A 21,130-nucleotide genomic window follows, 5' to 3' on the forward strand; every position below is an offset into this window, starting at 1 on the left:
GTGGATGACAATTCCAATACAGGTGTCCCTGGAGGAGGTCCCAGCTAGATCCAGTCTCTACTTTGTTGCCGTTTAAATAAATCAATTAAAGATGCTCTGCTGTTGTTATGATAGTTAAAGGAGCCATAAGCCAATTCCTCACATTGTGCCTCTGGACAGGTTTGGGGGATGGCTTTGATATCTGAAGAGAAGCGGCTGATCACTGGGAGCGCTGACAGTGAGCTGAGGGTGTGGGATATTGCGTACATCCAGGAGGTAAGATATTCCCTCTGTAACCCCCGACAGTCTTGCCCAGCTGCTTGTCTTTAGACTAAGGTGGGACTGGAACATGTTAAATCTGATTGATGTTCTGGGAAACAGTCAAAACAATGTCTTTGCTGTCTGAGGGGTCCAGAAGCTGCTCTTGGGATAGACTTTGTTGTTTTCTGTGTTTTGAGCTTTCAAGTGAAGCTGTGAGCACTTCCAGAACAAAATTTCCAGAGCGTGTCAGATATTTCTGCCTTCTGGCTACGGCTAGAGAAGACAGTCTTGTGGATGGATGATAAGCAGGGGAGGACATGGAGTGTTTGGTGCCTACAGGCATGCTGTAGGCCACTCTTTTGTTGCAGTGTATGCTAACCGCTTGTTCCTCCAGGGAAATGAAGTGTGAGACAGAAACCAGAACACCGTAGCTCTTGTGGTTTAAGGTATTCCTTATGGTTTTTTTTGGTCTGTGAACAGGTAAAAGACCCTGGTGAACCAGATTCCAAGAAAAGCAAAGGGTCTTCACCTCGAGCAGAAGACGACGCTGAGGACGATGAGACCCTAGAGTTGGATGAGCATCCTGAGGAAGTAAGCTCAGTTTTCTGTGCTGTCTGTGGGATCATGTATCTAACCCCATTTGCATGGTGCTGCTTGCAGAGCCAGCAGGAGTTTTAGAGTCACTCACACATTGCTTCTCTGTATTGGGTTTATACCCTGAGTGTCATATTTAGCCTGTTAGGGAAAGTGGGGTAATTCTTGTCTTTCTTCGTAACATCTTCCTCATCAGCAGTTGCTGCCTAATCTACCTGCAAAACTTCAGCAGAAGTATGTGCGCCAAAACACGTACACATGTTATCCTCCACTGAAAGCTTTTTCTTTGCCTTCTGTTTGGGGAGGACTAGCAAATGTTTAAAGTTTGACAATGCTAACAGAGCTCTTTCATCAAACAACATGGGAATAAAATAGTTACTAGCTGGTTGGCAGCTGCTGAGTTCAGTGCTGATGCTCAGCTTTGCAGGTCAGTAGCAGAAGCTGAGAGGTCAGAGATGCACCATAACGAAATACGGTGTGAGATTTGATTGCAGAAAGCTATTCCCACTTGTGCTGCTGGTGGAGACTTTACTGAATCTGTTTTTCTGGTGGAACTTTCTGGGTTCCTGCTCAGATTTCAGACTGCTTGTACTTACGGTAGATACCTGACCTTGTTAAATACTTTTCCAACTTCCTCTCCAGAGGATTTATCTCCCTTCAACCACCTGTTTAAGAGTCTCTGTTCTCACCTTCTCTGCCTCTTCTGACAGAGGAACTGATCTCTGCTGCCTGTGTAGCATAAAAATTCAGCTCTGTCTCTTAAATGCCTATGGCTTGCCAAAAGAGTTAAGTTATTCTTCCACTAAGACTGTCAATGATTATTTTCAGCTAACATACAACAAAACATAAGGAGATAAGCCTGTAGCTTACACAAATGCTTGTTTTGTCCCTAGGTTATCCTTGCTAGCTCTTCTACCAGCACCCTGTAGGTTCATTTCCCCCTCTTCTCCTCTTGACTTCCCTTGCCAGTATGTTTCTGAGTTTGCCTGAGAAGATCACTTGACCTTTCAGACCAAAGTTGTTCTTCTTTCCCTATAGCGCCTTGTAAAGTGCAGCAAAGTTGGATCCATCATGCGGGAAGGGAGAGACCGAATAGTTACTCTTGCCACAGACCAAACGGGCAAGATTTTGGCCTGCCATGTAAGTAATGGGGGGGGCTCTGCTACTGAGCTGTAGAGGAGGCTGTTAGAGACCTTGGGTAATTTCTGTAAGGGCCAGCCAGGGCTTTGCATGCCTTTGACTTTGTTTGCTTTGTCTCTAGGGAACAGATGCTGTTCTGGAAGTGTTTTCTGTCCTTTCTGAAGAGGAAGTCCAAAAAAAAGTGGAAAAGAAAATGAAGAAAGCAAAGAAAAAAGCCAAGTAAGCAGTCTTTTGGATGTATTTGGATGCTGTCTGTGTCTAGAGAACGGTTAGAAAAGCCCTTCAGCAGCATGACACAGTGGTTGAACTCCAAGCTACTAGTCATTCTGTCTGTGCTAGCTGTTGTATTGGGGTCACTGTTCCTGTGCATTCTTGGTGCTTGTCTGAGCAGCGTCGCTCCCAGTGACTAGGGAAATGCCTTTCTTTCTGAGTCTTCCCCCTGCAAAAACAGCTAATGTGTGCGAAGGAATGGACATAAAATGGGTTTTTCAGAGCTGCTTATTTCCACCTGACATTCATATTTACACTGCTTGGTGCATCAAATAAAGTCCTTGATAGGATGTACAGGAACGAGAGTTTCATCTGAGAAGTCAGAGTGACTCTGGTACCTCATCTCCTGTTTTACAGCAGGTGAGAGCTATCTTAGTGTTTACTTTGTGTGAAGTGTCTCTCTGGGTATCCTGGCACTTAACAGGTGCCTCGTAACAGCTCTGAGGGAGAGGTCTGGCTCCAGGGTAGAAACTGAAGCACAGGGCATGTAAATCTGGAGATGCATTTTGGCAATGGTGGAGGACTTGTTGTGAGTGGTAGGAGATGAGCAGAAGGTGATCTCCCTCTCAAACACAGCTTTCTGTTGTCTGTTTTGTATCCCATCTTTCTAATGTGCCTTGTTCAAGTGCTTTGGCTCTAGAGGAGGTTGCCTTTTTTAAGACAATTTGTCTCTTTAGTAGTCTGCATACCAGCATGAACTTCACTGTCTTACCCTGTTCTTAAATGTAGTTAGCGCTGTTGGATAAGAGGGTGGTTGTTTTCAGCAGGCTAAGTGGTTTCCTTATGTTATTCTCTGTCTCTGTGTTAGTTTGTGTTGGCTGTGCTAGGTTATTTGACTCTCCTCCATTATCTGACATTTCTAGACAGAACTCTGAAGAGGAGCCTGAAAGGAGTGTGGAGCTGAGCCTGCAGGAGGAGATTCAGCGGGTCACTAACATCAGAGCTTCTTCTAAAATCAAGTGAGTGGAAAGCCTGTTGTAGAGACTGAGCTGTGGTTATGCAGCTACCTGGGAGCTCAGTATAGGGAGAGGTGGAAGAAGTTTCCCCCTCGACATATTTTCAGCTTGGAGCTGCGGAGAGGCTTACCATGATCTCCTACCATGAGTCCGTTCACACCTCTTCCACAAGTGGGCCCTTTCTTGCACACTTCTGTGGCTTAGGGTGCACTTTTTTGTGGCATGCACTCTGTCTGTATTCTTCTTTCCCAGTTGTTCTTGATGTTTGATCCCTCCTACATTTTGTCTTACTGCCCCTGTGTACAGCTCTGTTTTTGTCTAATCAAACAGGTCATTTGACTTGATTCTCTCTCCAAAAGGAGAGCTGAAGATCGTACTGCTGCTCCAGAACAACATCATTGAGTTGTACAACCTGAACCTGTCAGCACAAGTCCCGCAGGCTGTCCGTGTGTCCAAGATAACCATTGGAGGCCACCGCAGTGATGTCAGGACATTGGCTTTTAGCTCTGACAACATTGCCATTCTCTCAGCAGCTGCAGAGTCTGTAAAGATTTGGAACAGGTACTCAGTCCAGTTGTGTCAGCCTCCCAGAACTCAGGGATGCTATGTTCAGAGAGGCAGTGATAAGGAAGAGGGGATGATGGAGTAATATAAAATAGTGAATGAAGTAAAGGAAGTAAGTAGAAAACTATTTGACTTCCTTCCTTATTAGGGAAACTGAGAAGCTATAGTGCTAAAACTGCATAATTAACTCGTTGAGTTTGATGCTGTAAAGCAGCACTGAGGCTAAGTTTAGTGGCAGGTATGGAAAGACAAATCTCTAAACACAAAGGTCATACATAGCAGTCCAGTGTAGGCTATTTTGTTGTTTTTTTTTTTTCCTTTTTAATAAGAGGTACTAACTGTTAACCCTAAACTAGCTACTGCCTGTTCTTTAGGGAACATGTGGGTTTCTTGGCAGCTTATCTGAAGGATCTAGTATTGGACTGAGTAGGCTGCCATTTTGATCTAGAGTGTTGTCCCAGTGTTTTCTGAGGGGTGATTTCAAGCTCTGTTTCCTTTGAGCATGCTGTCTTACATTCCTCCCTCTTCTCCTGAACGACGGGAATTGCTGTTTGAGAACAGGAGCTCTGTCCTTGCTCATAACAGCAGTAAGTCATGATGGTGGACTATGTAATGGCATGTTTTTATGGAAAATGTTCTTAGCAGTAATGCTGGATAGCATTTGAGTCATAGGATGGTGGTGGTGTATTTTCTGGGCCCAGCTGAAAAGACAGCTGTGGGCAGAGGCCAGTCTGGAGCATGTCTCACTTAGTGGGCCAGATTTTGTGTGCAGTAACAGGTTTTGGGCTCTGCCTTTGTCCACAGATCGACCTTGCAGTGCATCCGGACAATGGACTGTGAGTACGCACTCTGCTCACTCTTTGTCCCAGGAGACCGGCAGGTCATCATTGGCACCAAGGTAAATACTGTCCTTCTGCACTCCAGACTGCCCAGGTCTGGAATTATGTTATGAAAATGTCATTAAGGCAGCCTTACAGAAAATGCATTGCACCTCCTGATCTGGAGCACTCTTGTTTTAGGTGTAAAAACCGCTCTGACAGTCAGGTTCTGCTCTGTTCCCAGACTCATTATGTAGCTCTTGTGGCTTGAGCTGGACAGCTGGGGAGAGCTTTGGGAAGTCCCTGATGGAGATCAAGAGTTTGGCTGTCTGTGCATCTAATGAAGCTGGCTGTTTGGGAGATGGGAGGCAGGGGTGCCCTCCTGCTAGGAGCTATTGTCTGTCTTGAAGGCGGAGGGGCTGATTTGTCCTCTGTGATGTATCTTCCTCCCCAGACAGGGAAGCTGCAGCTGTATGACCTGGCTTCTGGGAGTCTGGTGGAGACACTTAATGCTCACGATGGGGCGGTGTGGTCCATTGCTCTTTCACCAGACCAGGTAACTCACAGCCGCTCTTCTAAGTATCGTCTGTTGCACGTCTTTTCATGTAGCTCCTTCCTGTAGTGCTGTGCTTGCACTACTGATGGGAGCATGGGAACCCCTCATGCTGGGAGGTGGAGGATGCAGCTGGTAGCGTCTAAGAACTTTAACTGTGGATACATGTGCATCTTGATGAAATATCTCTCTAGTTGTGTGGCACATGGCAATGAGTCTTTGGGCTGAGTAGCCCATCCTCATCACCTCATCTGGCTTCTGCATGATTGGGAACACTCGGACTTGCCTGGTGGAGTCCATGTGTGCAGCAGTACATACCTTGTGGGTGTGTTCCAGCTGTGGAGACCTTCAGCCCCTTGTAACCTGATGCAGTGGCTGATTATTCTCCTTGTTAAATTTGCTGCTTGGCTGCTGGATTAAAGATCTTGTTAACATAGTGATGTTTTTTCTTTGTGTTGCACTCTTCTCGACTGACCAAATCACCCTCCCCATCTGTCTGATTGTCATGAGGCTGAACTTCTGTCCCTGCAGGATGCGTTTTCTAGGCTCTTAATTGTTCTTTTGATACTTTTTAAGTTACTGTAGTCTTTTTTTGCTGGTGGCCCCAGAATCTGGGTGTACTGTGTGATAGGAATTGTACTAATGCCAAATGCACCAATGTCTTTTGAATCCATCCAAGGACTTAATTAGCTCTTTTGATGATAGCTCTGCAGCGAGAATGTGTATTCAGATAATAATCCACTGTGTCCCTCAAAGCTCATTTTGGGGCACTGCTTTGGAGGAGGCACATATGTGGGGCTTAGATCCTTGCTTCCTAACATATAAATTAATGTTTTGGTTCTGTTTGGGTGCTCTTTTTCAGATAGATTGAATAGCTCTGACATTATATAGATGTAGTTAATTGGTTATTTTTTCTAGTAATCCATAAAAGCTGTAAGCAGTACACTGTCAAGTTATTAGGTATTTCTCATTTAAAATTCAACTTTGAAACCTCTTAGTAGCTGGTCTTTAATCCATGGAGTATGTGCTCTACTGAAGTATATTATCCTAGTTTTGTAATGAAAATGTAACACAAGACCAAGACGCATGCCTTGTATGAGCAACACTTACTATTATCAACTACAGCTTTAATCTTGGAAAAGGATAATCCCTATCAAATTAATGTTCCATAAGGTCTTTTCTCCATATTCAGTTTACTTTCTTTGATGGAAACTGCAGTTACTTGTTACTTCTGTTGACCATGCTCACAGTTGTCAGGCCTGCCTATTTACTCTGTCTGAATTACCGTGTTACATTAGTTTCTTCCTGGATCTCCCTCAGTATTTCTGAAGTTGCTGAGAATGGACATTAACAGTTTAGAGAGTACCTCGTTCTGCTCTGTAAAAGTCTTGGATTCCAGGGATCTGAACCATTGATTTATAAATGTCTGACATAGGTAGCTGCTTTTTGACAGCCTTGTGAGTTTTTGGAGCAGTTTTTCATCACTGTCTTGTGATGTGATTATGGTACGTAGCTTTTCCCTGAGCACGGCAGGTGAGAAATGTTTACTGAACCCATGTTTACTGAGCATTGCTGTTTGATAGTTCTCATACTTCCCTCTAGAAATGGGTCAGTACTACTGAAAAGATGGTTTTCTTTTTAATGTTCCCATTTTACATGCACACACTCACTCTATTTAGCCTAACCACCCTGGCTGTAGAAATCTGTTTGTGTCTTTTACTCCTTGTATCAGTTTTTCTCCATTACCACAGTTCAGGTTCGTACTGGTTTCTATCAATTTCCACTTTCTTCTGTTTGTTGTGTATGCCTTTCTTATTTTTCTTACATCGTCATGTTGCGCTAGAAACCAGAGTGGTTTTTAGTGGAATCAAAACCATAGCAAGTAATAACCTGCCTGAGATTCATTCACCCTACAGATTAAAACATATGGGACAGATTTTACCCTTGTTCTTAAAGTAAAAAAGATAATGTTGAACTGTTCTTCCTTTAGAAGGCTGTGCTTGTGGGTTGGTGGTAAGGTGTGTGTGATCCAGTAACAGTGAGTGTCAGCTTGCCCACAAAACCCAAGCACGTCATTATACAGCTGAGACAACTGCTTTCAGTCCCACAGTTTCACTCCATGTCTTGATTTACATTTGGAGTCTTTGTCTTACAACTCCCTGCCAGAGCTTTTGAAATTGTTGTTGTTGCTCAGCCAGTGGGTAATGTGTGCTCCAACCAGAGCAAGTGCTCCTGGTGGTGTCCACTTAATCATTAATACTGTAGGAATGTGGGATGTTTCAAAAACCTTCTTGTGTGTTGACAGCTCCTTGCTGTAGAATTTGTCTGGGTTGTAGCAAAGCTGGTTTCACAATAATTTTTTTGTTTTCCCTTGCAGCGTGGCTTTGTGACAGGAGGTGCTGATAAATGTGTCAAGTTCTGGGAGTTTGAGTTTGTGAAGGATGAGAGCAGTGTTCAGAAAAGGTGAGAAAATAAATCTTTCTAGACTACATTCAGCTGCAGTATCCATTGTCATTGATGGATGCTTTGGCTTTTGCTATGCACTGTAAGAAGTGCCCATGACAGGTATGTGGAGAAGAGTGTGAGCTCAGTGCTGTTTTGTGAAGGTCTGAGCTTAGCTGTGGAAGGGCACTTGCCACATTCTGATCCCTTGCTTCTGTGTGAGGTTGAGCTTCTAATCACAGGATGGACCTCCAGATCATTAAACGGTAAATTTAGCAGTGAAGTTTATCAGCCTGCAGTGCTGTGCTTATTTCCAGTCCTGTCTTGTTCAAGTCATAATGAGGAATGAGATGCTGCGTGTTAGAATTAACTTGCTTTCCCAGTGTGCAATGTGGGAGTTGTATTCATACCTCTTCCCAACTTGTTTGTTTAAGGTTAACAATTGTTTTTTTCCTCCTCTTGTTGCCAGGCTTTCCATGAAACATGTGCGCATTTTGCAGCTGGATGAAGATGTTCTCTGTGTGCGGTACAGCCCCAACCAGAAACTGCTGGCTGTCTCCTTACTGGATTGCACTGTGAAGATTTTCTACGTTGACACACTCAAGGTGCATAACCAAATGGGCTGTGAGGCTGTGCAGGGAGTGATGTAACTGTAGCCTGAAAGATCAGGAATATGTAGGAAAAGTGTCTATTTATTGCGGGACACTAGTAAGAATCAGAGAGACTATGCATCCCACTTGAGATGCCTGTTTGCTAGCAAACTGACAGAACTGTGGCTGGCCCACACTGGGGAGAAAATCCATTTTTAATCTGGAAAGTGTTGTGAACCTGCAGGTGGCAAGGTTCACTCTAAACCCTGCAGGCATGGTGGTACTCCAGAGCTGCAAGGCAGTGTAAGAGTGGGGATGGACGTGTCACACATGACATTAAATAGGGCATAGCAGAGGCAAAGCCTGGGGGAGGAGAATCTTCCTTGTGAGCCAGCGTGTGGTGGTTTTACCAGTTGTGTATTAGCATGTGACTGTTAGGGAATGACACAAGACAGACCAGCACTGACAGACAGGCAAAGCGAAACAGAGATGAACTCCATAGGCAGTGGTGATTAGCACCAGATTTAGCTCAGCTTGCTTGAGCACTTCCACTCTTCTCTCACTTCTGCCATCATGGCCCTGCGGCTAACAGTGTTCAGGGCAAGAATGAAAGTGGGCAGTGCTAGAAAGACAGAGCTCCTGAGGTAAAGCAGAACTAGCCTGGAGCTCGAGATTTTTGCACATCTCTACCCAGCATATTTAACTGAGACACCTTTCTTCTGCTTCAGTTTTTTCTCTCTCTGTATGGACACAAGCTGCCAGTGCTGTGTATGGACATCTCCTACGTAAGTATCATTAGGGCTGTGTGTTAGGTAGGACTGTGGTGATATGGATGACTGTGAGAACCTCTGCTGGCAGCAAAGCCTCTAGGATAATGCTTTCTTGTCACCTCCTTGCTCCCAACTTTGCAGTTTCTTGATGGGACACAGCAAGCCCCTCCTTATCCCGCAGTTCTGTGCTCACTGTGAGGGGTCATGGAGTAGCGGTCATGACAGAACTGACCAGGGCATTTTGTGAGTGGAATTCAAAATGCTGTGGTGGTTCCCTACCTTCATCTGAAGAGCTACAGCCTGCTCTCTGCTAAAGTTACTGTGTGAGAGGAGCCTGAATTCTTTGTTACTGGGAGCAGAGAGCAGGTGCTGAGGTGGAGCAGTTTCTTCATGCCTGGTCATTCTTGGGCTGCATCTTGCTCTGGGGTGTCCTTGGAACAAGGCTCATTGGAAGTCAAAAATGTCAGGATATAGCTAAGGTCTTAAATGCCTGCAAAGGTTCAGAAAAGAGCCAGAGTGCTCTCAGTGGGCTGTGCCAGTACCATGAGCATGGGCCACCGTGGTGAGAGGAGGTGGAGGGGTCAGGAGGGCATGTTTCGGGAGCCAGGTGTCCACCTACTCAGCACTGCTTAGTCACTAGTTCAGCAGCAATTCCTCATGGGGCTGCCAGCCAGCTACCCACACCCTCTTCTCTCTTTGTTGCTCTGTAGGATGGGACTCTAATTGCAACCGGCTCTGCTGACAGGAATGTGAAGATTTGGGGCTTAGATTTTGGGGACTGTCACCGCTCTCTCTTTGCCCATGATGACAGGTCAGTCAAATCCTACAGCATCTCTGGGCTGTGGGCTATCTTCTCTCTAAGGGGTTGTGATCCAGCAATAACCCTTTTGTCCAGCATGGAGTGGGGAGAGGTCTGCAGTATTCCTCAAGTAGGTGAATTTGAACCTTTTTCCCTTCCAGCGTGATGTATCTGCAGTTTGTGGCGAAATCCCACCTGTTCTTCACGGCTGGGAAGGACAGCAAGATTAAGCAGTGGGATGCAGATAAATTTGAACACATCCAGACACTGGAGGTAGGAAGTTTTGGAGACTGTTGAAAGGAAGCGTTATCCCTTGCATGAGCAGCACTTCCCTCAGGGGCTGGGAGCTGAGTGGTGTTTGTGTCTTACCTCTTCTGCCTACCACACAGGGGCATCACCAGGAGGTGTGGTGTTTGGCACTCAGTCCCAATGGAGACTACGTGGTGTCGGCATCCCATGACAAGTCCCTGCGCCTCTGGGAAAGGACGAGGGAGCCGCTTGTTTTGGAAGAGGAGAGGGAGATGGTAAGAGTTGCATCCTTCCTGCCAAAGACAACTTCCAGACCTGTTTTCTCCCCAGCAGGCAGATTCTACTCTATTTGAGCATGTATTGTGAGGATTCGTAAACTCATAGAAGGACTTCAGTAGGAAGGAAACTCAGGGGGTCTCTAGTCCAACCGCTTGCTCACTGCAGGATAACCTTAAAGCTGTATCAAACTGCTCAGAGACTTGACTTGATACATGAACATCTCCAAGGAAGGAGATTTTTCCAGGCTGTCTGGAAGCACCTGTTCAGTGCTGAACCACAGCTGGGAATGGCGGATGCATTTGTTTCACATACCCAATTGGAAATTTGCTTGGAACAATTTGTAACTCTTGTCTTTTCACTGTATCCCTCAGAGGAGTCTGGCTCTGTCTCCCCTTCTTAAAGCAGTTCTCAGACCACAGTGAGGGAAGGATGTAGAAACATATGCAGAAGTGGATGAGAAACCCACAATAAATGTTTTGGGGTGGTTTTTGTTTTGTTTTGGTTTTTTTTTTTGTCCCAGTGTGTTTGCAGAGAGCTGAGGTGACCCATAGGCAGCATTTTGATGCTAGGACAATCCTGGGACTTTTCTAGGCTTGTTTCTTCTGTGCTGTGTGCCAGGTGGAAGGTCTGGTACTGAATTGCTGTTGTCTCTGTCTCAGCTTGGTGGGCTGTCTAAGGGCTGTTGCTGCATCCAGAGCAGAGACCTTGATTTCTTTTCATCTGTGAGACTGCAGAGTTCTCTATGGGGTTGGGACCAGGGCCAAGTGGGCATTTTGCACTGGCATTGTTGATCTCTGCTGATGTGTCCTGGTTTTGCAATGGGCTGCATGAAGCTGCAGGTTCCCTTGCTCAAACAGTCGGGAAGGGACTTGCACCCTTGCTTGCTGCTTGCTCACCTGTGTTAATATGTTGTGTTCTTATCCACTGTAGCAAAGAGAAGCTGAGTATGAAGAGAGTGTGGCAAAGGAAGAGCAGCCTGTGGTGAGTTGCACCATCTGAGTGTGTGTCAGTCTGATGGTACAAAGTCTGGAATAATGATATCTGTAAGAGGCATAGAAGAGGGGTCAGGGAGGACTGATAATTTTCTTGCTTTGAGGAGGTGCAGAGGGGAAGGTGCTGCTGAAGCTGTGGTTGCCCCGTGATGCAGCTGACTCTGGTACTTCCTACAGACAACTTCAGGAGAGTGTGTTGAGCTGGCCAAACTGCTGCACAGTAGCTGTGGACATTGAAACCTTGCTGTGCTCTTGCCCTTCTTATCTCCCTGTTTCCAGCTCTATACCATGGTTGAGCTGCCTTCTGACAGCTGCTTCCAGGTCCACATAGTGCAGGCTGGGTGGGGAAGCCTGATCCCTCTTGCTCAGATGCTTGGGTTGTGTTGCTGATTGTTTTGACACTGATTGGCTCACTCGGCCTCTGTTGACAGAACAAGAGCTGAGTTTACCTGCCTCCAGGAGCTCAGTGTTAGCACAGTGCCTCTGTTCCTGAGGAAGAGCTGTGCACTTGGGAAGTCTTGTATTTCTGCAGATAAATGACCAGTTTAGGGAATGGGGCTGATGTTTTTCTTAGTATGGACTGTGGTATGATGCAGGCGGTGCTTATGTCTATCAGCTGTGGGAGGAGGGACCTGCAAACTCTGTATTTTGTAGGTGGCTGGAGAGACGCAAGGAGAGACAGGGCTGGCAGGAAAGAAGACTATTGAAACCATCAAAGCGGTAAGATTGTGTAGGTCTGCCAGCATTGCTTTGTGCCTTATCAATCTCTCGAGGGAGGCTGTCATAGGGTGGGAGCAGTAGTTTGAAGAGGAGTAACCTGTGCTGTCGCATAAGGGCAGGTTGCTTCTGCCTGCTCCATGGGCAACAGGGAGGGGTGTGACTCTGGAGAGTCTGGGCCAGGAATTATCTTCTCCAGAGATCTCTCCAGGGAACGAGGTGTGAGGTTCCTGTAGCTGCAGCTTTCTCTGCCAGTCATGCATGGGACAGAAGGGGCTGCTCTTGCCCTTTTGGGGTTTGCAGCACAAAGGAGCACAAGGCAGCTGGGACATTGTCTAGGCATCAGGCCTCTCCTCGAAGGCCTGCCCGGTCCAGTGGGCATCTGTGGGAGGTGGAAATGTATTGCAGTGCCCGTGGTGGGAGGTGTACCCAGAAGGTGTTGGGATGGGTAATTTCATGGCTGCAGATTTGAACAGTCTGGTGCTCCTGTAAATACAGAGGAGGTCCTGAATCTAAATAGTCAAAATGGCCCGACACTGGCTTGTGCCTCAAAGGGGAACTGCTTGTGGGGGGTAGAGTTCAGTGTCAAGGCAACAATTGAAGCTGCAGCAGAGAGCACCCAGGGCAGTGGGGGCAATGTGGAAGGTGTTTGACATCTTCAGGACATGACTGATGTGCTCAGGGTAGTGGTGCAGTCTGGAGTGGAGGTTATCTTTCTGAGCGAAATGTCCTGTGATGTTCTGTGGAAGCAGCCTCTCTGCTTCTACCTCCATTTGTCCAGTTGGACTTGGGCTTTGCTTTGGCTTGTCTGGTGCCACTGATGTGCCATTCTTGTGCCGCGCAGGCTGAGCGGATCATGGAAGCTATTGAGCTGTATAGAGAAGAGACGGCAAAACTAAAGGAACACAAGGCCATATGCAAAGCTGCAGGAAAAGAGGTAAAAGACTGAGGAATGTACAGTCCCAGGGTGTGTTGGGTGTATTCTTCCAGCTCAGGTGGAAAGGCTCAGGATGCAGATAAAATCCGGACAGCTGGGAATAGCAGAGATTTGCTGAAATCTTGGGAGAACAAAATGGCACTGTGCCCTTGGGCATGGTTGGTGGTGTGTTCTTTCCAATGATCTTTATGTTTAAGTCACAGTAGCATGTAACTTTATCTCTGGGAGAGCATGCTGCTGCAAATTCATCCCAAAGCCTGTTTTTTGCCTTCATGTCAACACTCCCTGCTAAATAAGGGGCTGTGATGCAAGTGAGAAAAGTGACAATTAAGAAGTGGAAGAAAATTAATACATGTTTGAGTGAGTCATATATATCTGAGAATGAGATTGTCTAGTGGCTGCAAATGAGGCCTTCAGCGACATTCTGGGGAGCGTAGATGTGTGGGAATTGCAGGAAGGCACTTGATAAAAGCTCTCTTCTACTGTGGGCTGAAGTTTTCTCTGTGAATATACATTTGTACACAGAACATCTGCCTCATTGTAACCCATTCTCTGTCTCCAGATTCCCTTTCCTGTCAATCCCATTCTCCGTGCCTATGGAAATATTACAGTAAGTGGAATGCCCAGGCCACAGGCTGTGGGCTGTTCTCAACTGGAGTGGGGCTGGTTGATTTGCTGGCTGAGCCAAAACACTGGGTTGCTGTGGGGAAGGGAGGACTGCTTGGTTCAACTTGAAATGAAAACTCAAGCACTTTTGCTTGCGCAAAGTGAACGGTTTGGGGTTTTTGTGTTTGTTTTTTTTTTTGTTGTTGTTTTTTTATATCTTGCGTGTGTGTTACAAAAGTTTCACCCCAACAGGGTTAAACATAACCCTGATAGTAGCCATGACCTTATCATGTACCTTATCATAAGCCAATGGTTTACAGTGTTCTCCAAGATATGGGAAAGCTAGTTCAAAGCTTGCCTGTGCCTAAGGGCACACCCTCCTGCTGCCTGGAGGGTGCAGCTGCCGTGCTAGAGCATATTCCAGAGGAGCTGTGCCATCTTACACAAAATCCCCGAGCATCCACTGGAATGTGTAATTGAGAATCCATGTCACCGTGTCCCCCACCGTGTGACATCGGTAAGCACTTAGCCAGAGCCATTCTCTCCCTTCCTCTGTGAATATAGGCATGTTTAATTGCAAGTTGAATAGATTGAACAGGGGTGAATGAAATCTTATGGCTTAGTAGCTCGCAATTTCTTTGGAGGCGAGTGATGTTTGATTGAATCCCACTGTACAGAGAAGGGAATTTGAACCCGTTTCCAAAATCTTGGAAGAATGTGCTAGTCCAAGTGCTAAGGCTACTGGGTAAAAACATAGCCACAAGTTATGACATGTCCTAATATGTGGTGAACTGACCATGAACAAAAATTCTTCATGCCCTGTCAGTTGCTTATCTGCTTTCTTGGGAGAGACTCTTGCTTGTGAAACACTTGTCCCAACGTACCTACTGTGTTGCTTTGACTCAAGAAGCAAGAGCTGGAAGCTCATGAAGGCTTCCTGACCCTAAATCACTGTCTCTGCAGCTGTAACCACAGCAGGGCAGCCTGAGCGAGGCAGAGCTGTGGTGTAGCTGCCCAGGTTTATTTCTAAGGCATTGGTACAGCAGTTACTGATTCTGTTTCTATTGCTAAAGAATTTACATTGAGAAAATTCTGTATGGTAGTTAAATGTCCAGGTATCGCAGGCTAGAGCTGGTGCCTTTACCCGCTCATGTCATACTAGTACGCAACAGTTTTCACTAAACTCTGAGAATTTCTTAGTATACAAAATACACACAGGGATGCATAGATTTCATTGATAAATAAAAATCTACTACTCTGAGTAGATTAGTTTTGGTTTTCCTAGTTTATTCCAATGTATACTCCTAGATTGCATTTTTAATTACTCTTTGGAAGATCCTTGTTTTTCCTTTCTCCCCTTTTCTGAAGAGTATGTCAATGCCAGATGAAACAGCCTTTTGTCTTCCTTCTAACCACCTGTAATCACCTTACAAGAGCCCTTCTGTCCCTTCCTCCATTATAGGTATATTAAATTGTAACAGATGTGAATGAAATCCTATGACTTAGTAGTTAGACACTTTCTTTGGCAATTCCCAGCTCTGCTCTGTGTCTGCCAAACACTTTCAGCAGATAAACAGGAGTAGCAGGAATTAAGTCTTTGGTAGATGAGTTTGTATAAGGTTTTGTATGTATAATTTGTCTGTTTCACTGAGCTTTTTGTCCAGTTTGTACAAGATTCATTGAACAGAACATGAGACGATTTAGCTGGTTGAATATAAATTAGATTTTTCACAATATTGTTCACCGGTTTAGAGTAACCTGAGAAGGCTGGGTTTATGTTTTGGGAGGGAGGATTTCTCAGACTGGCAGCTGATTGAAGCTGAAGGGGTTTCCTCTTTGTTATAGTCAGCTTGATCTGTCCATCTCACAAGACGTGACTGCGTGTTTTCAGCTGGGTGAAATGGACCTTAAGGCACATGTTTGTCCTAGAATGTTTCTTGATATGCAGAGCTGGTGTCTTTCATCTGTTACAGCCTTCTGTGTACGTGCTAGAAGTTTTCAAGAAGGTCAAGTCGAGGTGAGTCCCAAGAGCCTTATTGCTGTGCAGGTTTGTGACTGCGTATTGATTTCTGGGCCCAGGACTGGCTGGGGTCGTGGAACGGTCTCTCATGCTGGGTATGGGCAGTGCTAGAGAGTCTGGAGTTACTGTTCCTGGCAGCCTCTTTTGGAGCATGCATGGAATTGGGGAATGGAAATTGTTCCTTCCATGGGGAGTGCTGGATGAAGCTTGTGTATGTGGGATGGCTGCTTGGAGATGTACATGTATGTGAAGAACAGCTTGGGGATGCTGAGGAGGGAAGACTGTGCCTGCTCCCTGTGCCAGAAGATGTCTGCTGGCCTGGACTGTAGTCTGTGCAGATGCACTGTGCTTTGTGGACAGCCACAGACAAGCAGTGATGAATGCTTAGCACAGCTTTTGTACCAGAACCCACCTATACGGAAGTGTTTCCTGCTCATCTGTAGCAGTGCAGTGGCTGAGGCTAATATTTCTGTCCCTTTGCTTTCTCCTCAGTGAGCTGGAAGAGTCTCTCCTGGTGCTGCCCTTCTCCTACGTCCCTGACCTGCTCAGACTCTTCAATGAATATATTCACTTGGGTTCAGAAGTTGAACTCTTGTGCCGAGCTCTCCTCTTCCTGCTCAAGTGAGTCTTTCCAGATCTGCTAGTCTTAGTTTGGTTGCTATTGCTGTCCAGAACCTGGACCCGAGGAAGCCCTAATGGGGGTCTGGTCAGTAGTGGGCCTGCCGGTTCCTCCGAGACCCTTGTGCTGGTGCGTGTCATGCACTCACTTTGTGCCAGTTACATTGACGGAGAGGTACCCCTTGCTCCTGTGTTGTGAGACAGCGCTTTGGGAATATACCTCGTTTCTTGGAGCTGCAAAGATGACATTGCTTGCCGTGAACACGTGTAGCATAAGAACATGGTGAAAATTTGAGCTTTTTCATATGTCTCTGGGTCTGAAGCTCTTGGGAAGCATCCTTGGGAATAAAGACGTGCTCTCTGCAGGAGATAAGGAATTACTGCAGCCCACGGTGAATGGTGTGTGGGAATGGTTTGATCGGATGCAGAGTGTTGACATGCCCAGATGGGGTTGCTGGTCCTGGTCCTTCAAGTGTCATTGGTGTGAAAGATCCTGCATCAAGGCTGAAGTGGCACTGTTAACTGGCACAGAGTCATTGTAGTGCCCGTGCTCTCAGAGAGCCCTTCCCCTTGAACCACTGTATGTTGAAGAGAAGCTTCAGAAAATAGCTTTTCCAGATAAATTTGCCCATGCCTGTTATAGAAGGCTAGTCTGGGGAGGCCTAATTTAAGAAAAATCCTATGTCTAGAACATACAGATGCTCAGGAGAGGGGCTTGCTGATGTTTCGAAGAACAATGCTGCAATATATTGCTATCTGCTTTGTTCCCAGGATACATTTTGGGCAGATCACAAGCAACCACATGCTGGTGACAGTGATAGAAAATCTGAAGAAAACCACCATCTCCAGAGTCAGTGAGGCCCGGGTGAGTGTTGCACCCTCCTCTTTTCCAGGATCTGGAATAACAGGATGGGCCAATGTCTGGGAATGTGTGTTGTCGGTGGTGTCCAGTAGGAAAGTTAGTTGGGGGTCTGAGCCCATTTCACCTTCCTCCTGTGCAAGCAGTCTGCCTTTTCCTAATGCTCTTCCTGATGTGAGACTACCGAGTGATGAGCCTGCGCTCGTGCTCCCTCCCTCATTTACTCTTGGTTATCTTTGATGTATGTGTTTGGGCTTTGGGTTGCTAGTTTCTAAATATGTAGGAGGTAAAAAACCTATTTCTCTTGGGCTTTTCTGTGGGCTACTAGTCTCTCAAATAATGCAGGCTGTGCATCTTCCTAGAGGCAACTTAAGGTGCCTGCCAGCAACTTGGCTTTCAGAAAATACAGTGGATTATAGCTGCTCTTAAGAAAGAACTGTGGGGAACAGAGTGCAGGACTGACTGTTCTCCTACTCGGATGAAGCTGACGTTTAAATAATGTTGCTTTATTTAAATCTGTGGATTGTCTTGCTTTCATAATTTCTTAGTAGAGGGTGGCCAGTGCAGGACCCTCTGCCCTGTAACAAGCTGAGATGTGTCCAACGGTGTGGTACTGGTCTGTCTCTACAGGATGTGCTGGGATTCAACATGGCAGGGCTCCAGTACCTGAAGAGGGAGATTGAGGCCAAGGATGAGGTGACATTTTTTGCTGATGCTACTGACCGTTTTGAGGAGAAGAAGAGGAAGAGGAAGAAGAAAGAGAAGATGGTTCTTGCAGTGCTCTAGCATTTGCTGCCCAAGACCCAGAGCACCTGGATGGGGTCATTTAACCTCAGTGCTGGCCGTGGAAGTGTTCTTGTGGCTGAACATCTGTGATGATGTCCAGTGACTGGGACAAGGTCTGTCCCCTCCCCATGTGGTAGAACCCAGCATATAATCCCAACTCAGAATGGTTGTCTCTGAGATGAACTCTCTGTGGTCTGCTGCAAATGTATGCATTTGAACTATTTCTGAGGTGACTGTCAAAGGTGCATCCTTTTCCTCCAGTGGAATGCCCATTAGAAATGGAGTTGATTTCTCCTGCGGAAGCGATCAGCTCATTCTGGCAGTGTTGATTCAATGGAGTGAATCCAGCACGTGGACTGCTGGTGAGACCATGCCCTATCTAGGGAAGACAGCTGGCAAGATTTTACGCTGTTTTGACACCTGCTGGTGGTTTGTGGCAGTGCTTAGAGCCTCTGGGCAAAGCTACGTGACTTCTGCCAAAGTGTGAGAACTTGGTCTACAGCCACTCGCTTTTTAGTGGGACAGGGAAGAACATGGCTGCACTCTATTAAAGGCATATTTATATATGCTTTAGGACACAGCTTTGTTCATGGAGTTTTGTCCTGATATTTGTCTAGTAAAGCCTCAGCTGCCTTGCCCTGTGTGTGAGTTCTCAAAGGATTTTTTTCCAGAGAATAAAATCTGTGGGAGCAAATGAAAGGGCTGCCTGCCATGCAGGATTCTGCTGTTCCATGGAGTTGGCAGACTGAGCATGAGAAGTGTGGGTTGTTTGCATTGTATTTGCTCCAGTTTTTAGAAATTGCACTGAATTATTGCAATGTTGTACTTGTCCTGTATCAGATAAAATGATTTATTTTCACAGCGGGCGCAGTGGGGCAGGATAAAGTGAGCAAGTCTCTGCTGCTGTTGGTAAGTTATTAGTTTGTAGTACATGCTGTCTTTTTTTACTAGTAATCACAGGTTTGGTGGATGTGGTGGGGGCTGCTTCTGGGTTCTTTTTTGACTGTTGGACTTACAGGTCTGACTCTGGTACTCCAAGCTGGACTTCTTTCTACCTTGAGCTTCATATGGATTTTTAATTGCATCCCAGTTGTTACCGACTACTGTCTTTGACTTAGGTTCTCTATTACTAGCAATTATGCACAAGGCAAACAGTTCAGTTGGTGAATCTTTTGGCAGCACCTTAAGTGTAATAACCACACCTCTTAGAATAACTGTTGTTAGTAAATAACTGTGTCAGGGGGCTGATGGTTCACTTGCTTCTTCAGAGTCTGGGTAATTTACAGCAGCACTTCACGCTCCAATTCCAGGAGATGGGTCTTAGACTCTTTATGGAAATAGCAATCTTCATACAGCTCTGCAAGTTGTTTCTGGGTGCCTCTATAATTTTGTATTCGTCCAGATATGGATGAAACTTGTGATCAAACAGCTCCACTCAAACATGTCTCCATCCCGGCCTATTCTGTTCTAATTCTGTTCTGTTCCATCTTGTTCTGTTGTATTCCCTTACTCCTCCCAAAGGAGACCCTCGTAAGAGGGATTACTGCAGGGGGAGGCAGAGGCGGCACTGTAGGATGATGAATTGTATTGGTAACCTCAGCTGACGTCTTGCATCCATGTCAGCTGCTGCTGAAATGGGCTAGCCCGCTGGGAAAAGAAAGTACGTAGCGTGTTACAAACGAAGGGGTGGCTTGTGATACCACAGTGCACCTTCAGCAGTGATGACTAAGAGAGATACCAAAAGGGGAAGGCTAACTCTATGGCTCTGTGTGATGTGCTTTGTTTACCTTAATGCCGGGGAGGTAAGTGTTATGGAACCTACATAATGAGCTGCTGTTTGATGATCCTCTGGGAAGCCTGGGAGAAAAACCACAGCCACAGGTGCACATAAACTCAGGGACTGATGGCAAGGGTGTAGGTGGTGGTATAGAAGAGTGACTTGGGATGCAGGGTCATCTCACGATGATGACAGGTGTCTCTGATCTAAGTTGGAAGAGGTGGAATTCCTTCACCATTGTCTCTGTTTGCTGTCACTGGGGTTTGGGAAGAATCCTTGGAAGAAAAGGTCTCTGAGGTGGTGCAAAGTGGTTGTCCTCTCTTCATAGGTGTTGACACAGGCCTCCCCACTGAGCTTTCCCTCTGGTTCTCTGATTTGTGTCACTTGTGACCAGTCAGTACCGGCAGCTGTGGTTTGTGTCAGTGCCCAGAATGGACTCCCAAGGGGACTGATGTAGGACTGTTGGCTGTTTCTGCAGAAAACCGAAAAGCATCGGGGCAGAAATCAGCAAAACCATTGGTGTTGGAGAATCCTGGATCAAGTTTGACACCGCTTCTTGTGGTGTTTTCTCATCTGTGGGTAGGGCTTAAACAATGTCCACAGCTGGGTATCTGTTTTGGCACTTTCCTGAGCTGGCTTTCAGCTGATGGACAAATAGTCATGTCTGGTGGGGCAGTGGAAAACACCAAAGCAGTACTTGGACGGCTACTGAGGGAGCTCAGCATGCGCTTTAAATGGAGGAGGTCTGTCCTGTGCCAGCAATCTACTGATACACTAGAATTGTGATATCTGTGGGTACCTCAACTTGCCCTTTCTTAGGTGAAATTCCCTGGATTTACAAACCTGAGGAGGAAAGCACTTGAAAATACAGGGCCCACTTAAAATGTATACCGTTAGAATATGTGTCTCACTTAATGTGGATGGGAGAGTCCAAAACTGGCATTCATGTTTTACACTGGTAAAAACTGTGATTTAATCCCCAGTCATGGGATTCTCAGTCACTGTGAAGTGTTGAGAGAACAAGTCATCTGCATGTATCAAGGAAAATTCCCCATCTCTCAAGGTGTCACATGCTGGAAAAAGGATGAAGCATACAGGAAAGCACCTGGTTGGAAATGAATCCATAAAAAGAAAGCAGAACTGCACTTGGATATACAAATATGGTGTCTCACAAACAGGCTGAGGTGTATATTTTAGTCATTACTGCATAAGTAGGAACAAAGGGGGGAAAAAGGGTCATCTCTAAGTGACTCAGTCTTCCACTCTGAAGACAGATGTGCAGATCTGCATTTAAAGATGATCATGTCTGATGGGGAACAAGACGGTATAAACAAAATCCCTCTGTGAAGTGTAACTTTGTGTACTCATAATCCCCATCTGGTGTCTGCAGCTAATTAAAGGTAGGTGAACACACAGAAAGTTAAGCCTATGATTGTGAAAGCAAACAGAAACTTAGGAATTAGGAGACCAGAGCAGATCAGCAGCTGTTTCCTGAAGAATCGCAGTTGACTTCAGTGAAACCTGCTGCATGCTCAGTACTTAAAAAAAGATTTC

At 45.9% G+C, this 21,130-nt stretch overlaps 1 protein-coding gene across 2 annotated transcripts in view; it reads left to right on the plus strand.

Moving 5' to 3' along the window:
* Positions 1–21,130, plus strand: part of WDR3 (WD repeat domain 3) — a 29,835-nt gene that overhangs the window by 4,787 nt on the left and 3,918 nt on the right. The window contains exons 5-26 of one of the 2 annotated variants that reach the window (XR_774328.1): positions 160–255; positions 721–831; positions 1,873–1,974; positions 2,096–2,193; positions 3,108–3,203; positions 3,531–3,761; positions 4,569–4,662; positions 5,037–5,138; positions 7,513–7,598; positions 8,047–8,182; positions 8,896–8,952; positions 9,648–9,748; positions 9,898–10,009; positions 10,126–10,260; positions 11,195–11,245; positions 11,911–11,976; positions 12,818–12,910; positions 13,473–13,520; positions 15,490–15,533; positions 16,029–16,157; positions 16,926–17,019; positions 17,644–18,708. Coding sequence is in view for 1 of the 2 variants with exons in the window: in XM_010567510.1 (XP_010565812.1) it covers positions 160–255; positions 721–831; positions 1,873–1,974; positions 2,096–2,193; positions 3,108–3,203; positions 3,531–3,761; positions 4,569–4,662; positions 5,037–5,138; positions 7,513–7,598; positions 8,047–8,182; positions 8,896–8,952; positions 9,648–9,748; positions 9,898–10,009; positions 10,126–10,260; positions 11,195–11,245; positions 11,911–11,976; positions 12,818–12,910; positions 13,473–13,520; positions 15,490–15,533; positions 16,029–16,157; positions 16,926–17,019; positions 17,644–17,799 (2,238 nt within the window). In the remaining variant the exon portion in view is untranslated. Of the gene's footprint in view, positions 1–159; positions 256–720; positions 832–1,872; positions 1,975–2,095; positions 2,194–3,107; positions 3,204–3,530; positions 3,762–4,568; positions 4,663–5,036; positions 5,139–7,512; positions 7,599–8,046; positions 8,183–8,895; positions 8,953–9,647; positions 9,749–9,897; positions 10,010–10,125; positions 10,261–11,194; positions 11,246–11,910; positions 11,977–12,817; positions 12,911–13,472; positions 13,521–15,489; positions 15,534–16,028; positions 16,158–16,925; positions 17,020–17,643; positions 19,272–21,130 lie in introns of those variants that run through there. The other variant, XM_010567510.1, reaches the window with a different exon arrangement.

The sequence above is a fragment of the Haliaeetus leucocephalus genome, unplaced genomic scaffold (genome assembly GCF_000737465.1).
Source record: "Haliaeetus leucocephalus isolate CR32 unplaced genomic scaffold, Haliaeetus_leucocephalus-4.0 Scaffold228, whole genome shotgun sequence".
In the NCBI taxonomy this organism is placed as follows: domain Eukaryota; kingdom Metazoa; phylum Chordata; class Aves; order Accipitriformes; family Accipitridae; genus Haliaeetus; species Haliaeetus leucocephalus.